Here is an 11,731-nt window from a genome sequence, read left to right as displayed (position 1 = left end):
TGAAAAGCAAATTGTGTACAACTGAAAGTGATAATACTGTATATGATAATACTGTATATACCAGATGCTCACTTCTCCTGTGCTAGTTATTGTCAATTTACACACAATACATATAATTCATGAAAAATGTGGTATCTGCACCGATCATTTGCTGCTTCCCACAGTTAGTAGGCTCAAGATAGAATGTCTGATACAAAAGGAACCAGGGGGGAAGATGGGGGGGGGGGGGGGGGGGGTGCGCATCATCAATGAATAAATTCAAACACAAACTGAACCCTTAAAATAATTTAACAATAAAACCTACAGATGTTCAGGGATCAGCAACTTGGCTGTGATGAAACCAGTGACAGGACCTTTCTTTGACTGCTTTAGATATGGTTCCAAGTACGATGGTCAATTTCAGGGATATGTCTAAAAATAAACCCTCACACCAACACCCAGAGAAAACAGGCTTTTAGCCAATATCAAGACAATGTTATTAATAAAAAAACAATTCATGAAGTGATTTGCCATACAGTATTTACAGATTTGCTTACATAAAATGACCTTGCTGACAGGGAAAAAAAACACTTCATGTAGATCTTCTCAACCAAATGTTTCACCCCTTGCGGGGGTTGTGGGCTTGTGACATTGGACCTTTTAGTGTGGCACCTTCACGTGTTTTGTCCTAATCAGGACTTCCTCAGAGGCATATCAATTACATAGGGCGGATCTTGAAGATCCCACAAATCTGGTAGATAAAATAAGCCTTTTGTGGATAAAGGTATCTCCACCCTCCAATCATGGGCTAATAATAATGTCAATAGAAAGTATTTACTCAGTTACATACAGCAGGTCTTGTAGTGCCACGAGTCCAAGTGCTGATGGACTTCTTAAAAAGTAACACAGCCTGCTATTCTAGAGCTTAATATGAATGCTGTGTCCAACTTCAAGGAAGTGAAAATGCTGTTGACCTCAATAGAATGGCAGAATGCTATGTGAGCTACCATTGGACTTTGATTAAAGTTATGGTGCCTTGTTTCCTCCCGTGTCCCGTATGAGTATGTATATATACTGTGTCTGTGGTCCATGATTAAGGTGTGTTACTAGCACCGAAACAGCTGTCCACTGAGGCTGATTTACAGTGAAGGGTGAGGCTGAGTCCTTATGCACAGTTTTGTAACTACGATCAGTATATGCAGTTTTATGCTAGTATCAAAAATGAGGCGGCACTCAGATTTCCGCAGGAAGTGACATACCCGGAAGTGAGGGAGACGTAGCCAGGGATGCTGGGACTGCGGAGATGTGCAGTGGGAAGTCTCCTTTGGTGAGTTTGTCTATATATATTTCACTTTCTGCACTGTTTGTTCATCCTGATGAAGGGGATTCATTCCCCGAAACGTTGATGTGATGTGATGATTTGAACGCACACCTGTTTGCTTTTCAACAAATCTCTGAGTGCCGCCTCATTTTTGATCTACATATGGGGGTTGCCAAACCCCATATGGAGGGCACCAGAGTAAGCAAGCCCTAGGGGGCATCCAGAGTGCCGGCGTTACACTGTATGGATATATATATACTGTGTGTATATATATATACACATACATACATACATACACACACACACACACACACATACATATGAATAAAGACATTCGGCACTCTGTAATGTTAAAGCATATGCCCGGTGCCTTCTCTTGCGGAGACAAAACGCTGATCAATAGCAATATCACTGGTGAGGTCCGCTCTGACTGACGTCAGTTGAAGTCTAGGGATCTGGGCATCCTGGGACCTTTGCACATGAAGTTATGTTTGTTATAAAGGTAAGACCTTTTTTAAATGTTTGTTAAGCCTGACAACAGTTGAAATAAAGTACCGAAATGTTGCTGCATATGGGGTGAGGATCCATTACTTCTAAGTGAAGTCCTGTGAGTGCCGCTCAGTGATATTGCTTATACAGTACATATATCAGCGCCGTAACTAGGTGTGTGCCAGCGCCTGCCTGTGTGCCGCGCAGCTCCTCTCAGGCATTTCCAAGCTGGGCTGGTGAGTGACTGCACGCATGTCGGAGGGTGCCGCGGGAGGGAGGAGGGCTTTAATAAATGCTGCCTGCCAGGTGAACTAAACACACTCTGACCCAGCAACATTTATAATAAGTTACAGTGCTTATGTACTTTACCAAACAGGGCTAAGGGGGATCTGTTACTGGTGCCGGACAGTCCGACACCTCACTGCACTACACTGTTGGTTCAGACTTAAAATAAACTACAGCTCCCAGCAGCCCTTGTTGCTGGGAGCTGTAGTTTATGTTAAGTTTGAACACTCAGTAGTGAGTAGCAGGGCAGTAACTATGAGTGTGCCAGGGGTGCCTGGCACACAGCGCAGTCGCCCTGAAGGCGTAACTGCCTACATCCGCATTGTGACTACAATGGGGATGCGCTCAATGCCGCCGTCACCCGGAAGCCACCAGTGTGATGGGAAGGTTGTGTCTGGTAACTAGACGCTACCGTAATGGGAAACACAGCGGCGCTCCTGTGCTTTCCAACTGACTTCCTGGCTGTGCGTTCCAAGCCTCACACTGCGCACCCGTAGCCAGGTGGTCACATGATCTTGCTTCCTGCTAGATTCCAGGCTGTCTGTCGCAGGCAGCACCGTGCACACCCACAGCAAAGCGGTTAAAGCGGGTGTCCTGATATATAGGGCACTGCAAGGTACACTCAGCTGTATCCTGTCCTGCTACTCCAACCCTGTTCTGTACCTCTGAATGCTAAGAATCAAGACACTTGTGCTATCCAAATGGGACGGGTGCGACTGGGACGCGTGCGCTGTGCGACTGGGACATGCGTGCCCTGTGCGACTGGGACATGTGGGACTCTGCCTGCCGTAATGTGTAAAAGGGGCTCTATCTGGTGTAGTGGCACTACTGTGCAGCGTAATTTGAATATTGGAGACTATTGTGCAGTGTAATATGAATTGATATTATTTTGTGGCCACACCCCTTCCTAATGAAGCCAAAATGGCTAGTTATGGCACTGATATATACACATACACACACATTTTTTTAGGCCCTTTTGTTCTATTCTACTCTTCCATCTAATGTGTTCTGCCATACTATGTATATGGATAATCTGTGTAATACTGTTATAAGATAATATTGTCAATTTGAAACTGGGTACACACTAATAGATATATTGCTCGTTCCATTGAAGAGGCGACATATCTGTATCGCATCAGCGGCCATGTACACGCGATATGTCTGTGAATGACGTAGCTCAAAGATATATCAGGTCAGTTCTGTAGCACAGACAATGATGATATATCTTGCAGCTACAGATGTAGCCACGCTCATTGTGGCTGCGCTTAGTCACACCCGCGACTAGGTTGCAGTGATACATGCGCACACGCATGACGGAGTGCGCTGGGGTATATTTGCACCCGCGATCCATACACATTGTTCTGATTGGTCGTGGGTGCGAATAGGCACAGCTAGTCATTGCGGCAATGATGAGCAATGATAAGCCTGACTATATTTGTGTATCAGCATGTCGAGTTGTGTTTATGGACAACCCGACAACCACCTGTGCACCAGGGACATGCAGTCAGGGTAGGCAGTGCCTCCCCAGTCATCCTCCCTTGTCAAACTCCTTAGATTTTATAAAACAACAATTAGAATAATACAAACAAGATATTTAAAACAAACATCTCTGTTTATTGTAATCCTTTTTATAGCTAACACTCACCAGCTTTGTGGAGACCCCTGGAGCTACAGGGAGACGAGAGATGAGGCAGCAACAGCTCTGTCTCAGTTCTACAGACAGACACTGCTTTGCAGAGCTGGAGGTGGGGCAACACCGCGGGCAGTAACGCTGCACAGAAGGGAGCTAATAGAATCATGCCTCTGAGTGTGGCGGTGTGCCTTTTGCACTGATGGACACTTGGATGTGTCATGTGATCAGAAAGTGCACTGCAGTTGGAGCTCAGTCAGCAGCAGCAAGAAAAGACACAGTGATGCAGATAGGAGACTTAATGGACACTGTGGGGGGTATTCAATTACCTGCGATCATTGATGGTGTATTTTCTACAGTGCATTACTGTTATTAATCTGGTACATTATCATGCATGCACTAGCAGTATTTACTATGTATATTATTAATCAATGGGCCCAGACCATGCATTATTGGCTAGCCAAGCCTCTAAGAATGGGCCCCTACCACTGCATTTCCCCGGTGGGACCTTCATGCGCCAGTCCGACACTGGTAGTAAAGTCAGGCGTTAGCATGACTAAGTATCCTTGCCTTTCAATAAAGTGTACAGGGTCCAATTATGCCTAACAATGCATCTAAAGGTGTGTATTTATTGTCCTTTAGAAACCACAAATGGATAAGTAAATTAGCAGTCTGACTTAAGGTTTGGTATTGTATAGATTAAAGTGGGTAATTCAGAGGGTGCTATTTTTGCAGCCTTGCGATCAGGTAGTCACCGCCTACAGGGGGAGGGTATGGATTGTGTGCAGGTGTGTGATCTAATTTGTAGCAGAACTGCACAAACATCAGTTTGAGTAGTTTCTGCTCAGCCCAGGATTTATACCCCCTTCAGACATGCTCCAAATTCCCGGGATTTTGTACATGAACGTGCATCATCCTGGAAATTTGGCATGTGTCAAAGGTCCCAACCCGGAAACACGTTGCCGACCCTGCAATTGACCAAGGTTTTAGCCGGGACTTTAGGCCCGGGAAGACAATCCGGCTTAGGTCTGAAAGGTGAGACCGGGAATTTGCTCCCGGCTTGCAACTACATGGCTCTGATTGGCGCTGGACTGGAAGGAGCGGGGCTGCCTGGAGGGGGCTTGCGCCACCTACTGTAGTCCATGCTGCAGTGTAGTTGTAGAAGCAGCCGACGCAGCTAAAAGAGAGGTGACCTGTTGTGAGGAGTCAGAGTGTGTGTGTGTGTGTGTGTGTGTGTGTGTGTGTGTGTGTGTGTGTGTGTGTGTATATATGTATGAATTTGGCATATGTGTATATTACATGTATGTGTGTGTTTGAGTGTGACATGTGTATGTGTAAGACATGCGTGTGTGTGTGTGTGTAAGACATGTACGAATGTGATGTGTGTGTCTGTGTGACATGAGAGTAGCCTGGTCTGACCTGGCTGTCAGGGCAGACCAGGCTTATGTCTGAAAGGGGTCGACCCGGAAATTTCCCAGGTCTCAGGTTTAGTGTGAAAGGGGTCTCTGGCAAAAACCCGGGATTTTTCAAAGATTAAAAACACGGGACTGAGCAGGGAAATTCGGGTCGCATGTCTGAAAGGGGTATTAGCCGATGCGATGATCGGGGTCGGAGCTGACGTCAGAAACCCTCCCTCCAAACACCTGGTCTCTCTTGCGTTTTTCCGGATACTCCTCTAAAACGGTCAGTTGCCACTCACAGACGGGGTGTCAGTCACCTTGCGATCGCCCGTGCGATCACTTTTTTCGCACCATCCTGATGCTACGCACCGATGCCCAGTACAGTCGTCCGATGCGCTATGCATGCACAGTACAGACCTGATCGGCCGCTGTGCGAAAACGCACAGCAGCGATCAGGTTTAAATTACCCCCAAAGTTTGCTACTGTTATCTTACTATTTCAATACAGGTTGTAATAGCTATAGGGAGATACTGTAGTATTACAAGGTAACTTTGTAAATGTAATCATTATAGCGGTCACATGACCTCCACCAACATCCCGCACCCTCACTATCCTGATGGTCGGCTGCTGACCTACAGGGACTATTTCCACTAGTGGGTGTCCACGACACCCATAGAGTGGGAATAGAACCCGTGGCGACCGCAGGTCGCCACCGAGCCCGCAGCATGGCAAGCGCAGCGTGCCCGCAAGGGGATTGCTGCACTCGCCCCTCCCGGCGTCTGTATGCTGACCGGCGGTCGCTGCAATAAGGTCAGAATTGCGCATGCGTATGCACTGCAATTGCGCAGGCGTGTCGCACGGGTACAAAGCGGATCGCCACTCAGCGATGGGTTTGTGCAAAGAATCCATTTGCACGGGCGATCGCAAGGAGATTGACAGGAAGAAGGCGTTTGTGGATGTCAACTGACCGTTTTCCGGGAGTGTTTTGAAAAACGCAGGCGTTCCCATGCGTTTGCAAAACTGATGCCTGATGTCAATTCCGGTCCCGGACAGGCTAAAGTGATCGCAGTGGCTGAGTAAGTCCTGTGCTATTCAGAAACTGCACAAGATCTTTTTGTACCGCTCGGCTGCATATGCGATCGCACACTTGCACAGCTAAAATACACACCCGGTGGGCGGCGACTGCAAAAAACAGCTAGCGAGCGATCAGGTCTGAATTACCCCCAATGTCTGTGTCTGAGTTATCTGTGAACCCCATATCTTCACACATACCATTGTAGAGGAAAAAAAAGTAAACTATTATGCCCTTACCACTTGGATCATTTAATTTAGGTAAGTGAATGAATGCAGAGCTACACAGTGCCAGATTAAAGTCCACATGAGCTGAAATTTACAAAGGGCCTATTATATGCGGCCGCCGAGGGTGTGACTAGTGATGTGGACGGGCATGACCTTTACTACACTCACACCGCAGCACCCCTTACTACACACACACTGCAGCACCCCAATGCTGATGGTCCTAATACTGGTATACAATACATAGACAGTACAATACATGACAAAAAACAAGAATAACTTAAACATTTAAAATGCCATTTGTATAATTATAATGCAGTGGCAAGAATATTTCTACTGTCCTATTTGATTGGAGAAAAATCTGAATATAGGTAGATACGCCTTATGAGGTTTACTCTCCCTTCAGCGCTTTTGTACATCTACAAACACGTTAAAACAGGAGAAAAATTTATTCCTTAGGATGTATTCCTTACAAAAAAATAGGGAAAAACAGGGATTTTGCTCCAATCAAATAAGACAGCAGAAATATTCCTTCTTGTCACTGCATTATTCAAATGGCATTTTAAATGTTTAAATGATTCTTGTATTTTGTCATGTATTGTACTGTCTATGTATACCAGTATTAGGACCATCAGCATTATATAAACCATATAAACTGTAAATAATATAGAGTTTTTATGCTTTATATCCTAATAAATTGTATTATACCAGAATTTAAAAGTAAAACTACATGATATTATTTGTTTTGGAGTGAACGCTGGGAGTTATATATGCTAAGCATCCAATTTCTAAGGGCTAGTGGAACCCCTTCCCTCCTCAGCTGCTATTCATTTAACAAATAGGTGTTAGGGCAGCCCTCCCAAACATAGCATATACACACAGACCCCCATCACCACATATACACACTCATAAAGTACACACACACCACCACATATACACACACAGTACACACTACACACCTCCACCACCACATATACACACAAAGGGTAAACATTATGGTTTAAGACACGGCTTAGTGACAAATCATGATATAGGCTGTACTGTGTAAAGTATTAAAAGTGCTTCTCAAGTGCTCAGCGTGATTTGTATATTACAAAAATTCTTTATACTAATATAGAGTGAAATACACATAATTTGTCACTATGCCGTGTCTTAAACCATAATATCTCACGATGACTTCTGTGTATGTTGTTTCGTTGCTAGGCATTGTTGCCATGGACGCACCTCCCATCGCCGGCATGTCACTTCCGCTGAGACGCCTGTGACATCAGTCTGGAGACCGGGATGGCGCGGCCAGCGGCACCTGCCAGAGGGGATGGCCTGCTAAGGGGGTAAGTCTTATTTAAACACACTGTTTGCTGTATTGTACTAATCCTGACGAAGGGAGAAACCCCGAAACGTTGATCCACACTATTACACGTTTTGCATTTTTTCAAGGCTCCGAGCGCCGCCTCATTTCTTTCTTCTGCATCTATGCAAGGGTTTGTACCCCTGGAGGAAGGCACCTGAGCAAGCCAGCTCCATAGCAAGGGCAGTGCCGAGTGCCGGAGCGCAAATTGGTTATATATATATATATATATATATATATATATATATATATATATATATAAAATCTTTATCTCTACACACACACCCACCACATACACAATGTGGTAGCACTATCAAACAAAGCCCCCTTTAAAACTTAGATAAAGAGAGAAGTGAGCTGGGGCGCTGTCTCTGAAAATTGTTTGTAGTATTGGGGTGTAAGTCAATCAGGGGCAGGAGCCAATGAGGACTTAAGACCCTTAATAGCAGCCAAAGTTTCATAAAGAGTAATCTCTGCATTTAGAGAGTCCATCTGAGCATCAGAGAGGGATGGGAGGAGGCCTGGTGCCAGATATGAATCCATAAGGTCACCCATAGGGAATGGTGCAGTGTTGGGCAAATTGTACAAATCTCTGAACTGGGCGGAGCTACCAGGCAGGTCATAAATAGGCGGACTGCCAGAGTTGGGGATTATCTTTTCAATAAACAGAGTGGCACATTTTTTCCCGGTGTTTGGTAGCTAGAGTATTATTATAGAGCCGTTCTTGTAGTCTTTGAAGTGTATGAGCTGCCCTACAAGATAATATGGTGTTTAACAGAGAGACAGCCGTTGGGTTGTTAATTGCACAATCTCAGTTTTCAATTTGGAGATCTCATGTTGTAAGAGCTTTTTATAAACTGAAGCATTACTAATAAGAGTACCCCTAATGCTAGCTTTAGGAGTTTCCCAGACAACACCAGGTGGGAGATCATCAGAGGAGTTCCGCTCCAAATAATCAACAATTGCTTTCTGGATCTCAGTGAAAGTGGGCTGATGTAACAGGATGGACTCATCCAACCGCCAGTTACAGATGGAGCCCTCCTCATCTATCCCTTTAATAGGATTAATTGAGCCAGGGCAGTCGGATGTAATCCCCTGCTGTAATGACTTAATCCCCTGCTGTATTGTTCTCTCTGTATTGTATTGTATTGTATTGTATTGCTGCTGAGAACAATAGATGAAAGGCTTATGCTAATAAGCCTTGGTGCACCCAGGTGCAGCAGAGAAGCCTAGATGAGTGAGGCTCCATCTGTACTTGTGCGAGATACAAGGTGGAAAAGCTCAAGATGGAGGTGAACACCTTTAGAAAAAGGGGAGATAACTGCTTCAGAAACCATATGGGAGATTGACTGAGAAACAAACAGTATGACTATCCTAGAATACAATTAGTGAGGACCAGAAGAGTGAGTCTAGTCCCTAGTGTTTAGAGTGTTGTAACATCAGGATTGACAGCTACTTGAGACAGGTAGCTAGGTCCGCAGAGTCCCAGGAAAGGAGGAGGGGCAAGTATAATCATATTGAAATCGCCCCGTAAGATTATGTGTTCCTGCATGACCCGCCCAGTGTATCTAAAGAAACTAGAAAAGAAAGAGGCCTGACCTTGATTTGGGTAATTGTCTCTGAATGCAGGGTGCCAACAAGAATAAGGTAGTGACCCACTGGGTCAAGGACAACTTTTGAGGGGATATATGGGATTCTATTGTGGATAAGTAAATATTGCCACCCCTCGTTTCTTGCAGTCGGCAGAGCCAAAAAAAGTTTGTGAAAATTGCTTACCAGTAAGTTTAGAGTGGTTGCCAGTCAAGTGGTTCTCTTGTGGAAAAACCATGCCCGCCTTCTCCGTCCTACAGGCCCCCAACACTAACGCTCGACGTAGAGGCGAATTAAAGCCATTTACATTAATTGAGAAGACTTTCAGGGCCACGGATTTATTAACAGAGGAGTCAAGCTAAATTTCCATACCAGTGTCAAAGAAAGAGAAAGAGAGAGAGAGAAAACAACCCATCTGGATCTATGGAAAAGGTTAAAAGAAGGATAACGAGAACAAGGAATGGGGTGCTACTATTGAAGGTGTCTACGGAGAAATGCATAGTATGAAAAACCCTGGTAAAGCAGGGATCCAAAAGGATACCATCAATAAGATAAACAGTTAGGGAGGAATTCCCAAAGGAGTAAAAAGAGTGCATTGGGCGTGTTCGTGACGTCAAAACAGGAACTAAACAGTCTGAAATTATCGCAACCTAGGAGTAGGTCTGGAGCTGCTCAGAAACTGCACAATCTTTTTTTGTAGCAGCGCTGTGATCCTTTCGTTCGCACTTCTGCTAAGCTAAGATACACTCCCAGAGGGCGGAGGCTTAGCATTTGCACTGCTGCAAAAAGCAGCTAGCGAGCAAACAACTTGGAATGAGGGCCCTTATCTCCAGCAAAAGAACCCTTTACTCCAGACCCAGCACCCTGGATTCAAACATAACTGTTGTAGTCATACAAGCAAATCCAGTGAAAGTAATAGAGCATACAATATGTAATAGAGGTTATGCCTGTAAGCTTACACAAACTCCGCATTTCAATGTTACTTCAATCTGCAGTATGTGCTTATTACTCACCAGACAGTCACCTCGAACACAAATATTGTGAGAATCCTTATACGAACACTGGGTTCCATCGTGAGCTAGTTTTTTCATATACACCACATCTCCAGTTTCTTTTGACTGACAGTAAAGATGACATCTTTCTTTTTCTGAATACAAGAGAAATCACCAATGATTGTTACATTAGTGTAGCAGATTTAGAATTATGTCTGTATTAATATTTGACTGTTTATTCTTCTAAGTGCACTCATAGTTGACCAAAGATAAGATAAATATTGCTAGACCTGGTTAACTGTTGAAGGTGAAGTATTTAACCCTTTGAGTACTAGTCAGAGAATGTTTTAACACTTTACTACCAGTTAACAGAGTGTACTATTGTGTGCATCTGTGTGACTATAAGGGTAAAGTGATACTTTCTACATTCACACTGACCAAACACAAGCTTTACAGAGTCCTTGGAGTATACTTATTATAGAATATCTGTAGGATATCTCCAAACACACCCCAAATGCTACCTGTGACATATTGCATCTGTTATTATTTCATCTGTCTGCTTCATTTGCCTGTACCAGGTACAACATTAACATTACACCATCCGTGGGCAGCACGGATGGTGTAATGGTTAGCATTACTGCCTCACTGCACTGAGTTCATGGGTTTGATTCTCACCATGGCCCTAACTGTGTGGAGTTTGTATATTCTCCACGTGCTTGCGTGGGTTTCCTCCAGGTGCTCTAGTTTCCTCCCACAATCCAAAAAGATATACTGGTAGGGCAATTTGCTCCCAACAAAATGAACCTTATCGTGAATGTGTGTGCATGTACATGTGGTAGGGAATATAGATTGTAAGCTCCACAGGAGCAGGGACTGATGTGAATGGCCAAATATTCTCGGTAAAGCACTGCGGGATGTGTGCGCGCTATATAAATAACTGGTAATAATAGGATTTTAATTACCTAATGGTAAATCTCGTAGTCCGTAGAGGATGCTGGGGTCCACATTAGTACCATGGGGTATAGATGGGTCCACTAGGAGCCACTGGAACTTTAAGAGTTTAAGAGTGTGGGCTGGCTCCTCCCTCTATGCCCCTCCTACCAGACTCAGTCTAGAAACTGTGCCCGAGGAGACGGACAACTTTGAGAGAAGGATTTTACAGATAGTGGCGAGGTTCACACCAGCTCACACATACAAGGCAAACCAAGCTAACTAGCTTGAAACATCAACAACGGCTGAACAAGATTACTTAACCAAGTAACAAAACAGTACTTAACCAAGAACTAAGCAGTACTGAACAAAGTAGCCACTGCAGAATCACGAAGCGCTGGGTGGGCGCCCAGCATCCTCTACGGACTACGGGAAAAGGGTTTACCGGTAGTTAATTAAACTCCTATTTTC

General features: G+C 44.5%; 1 protein-coding gene across 1 annotated transcript in view; it reads right to left on the bottom strand.

The window, feature by feature from the left end:
• Nucleotides 1-11,731, bottom strand: part of LOC134933200 (A disintegrin and metalloproteinase with thrombospondin motifs 2-like) — a 968,191-nt gene that overhangs the window by 296,628 nt on the left and 659,832 nt on the right. Inside the window, exon 13 of the mRNA XM_063928241.1 lies at nucleotides 10,352-10,485. Within this exon, the coding sequence (XP_063784311.1) occupies nucleotides 10,352-10,485 (134 nt within the window). The remainder of the gene's footprint in view (nucleotides 1-10,351; nucleotides 10,486-11,731) is intronic.

The sequence above is a fragment of the Pseudophryne corroboree genome, chromosome 6 (genome assembly GCF_028390025.1).
Source record: "Pseudophryne corroboree isolate aPseCor3 chromosome 6, aPseCor3.hap2, whole genome shotgun sequence".
Lineage (NCBI taxonomy): Eukaryota > Metazoa > Chordata > Amphibia > Anura > Myobatrachidae > Pseudophryne > Pseudophryne corroboree.
The sequence above is the reverse complement of the archived record's forward strand: the minus strand, read 5'-3'. Positions and strand labels throughout refer to the sequence as shown.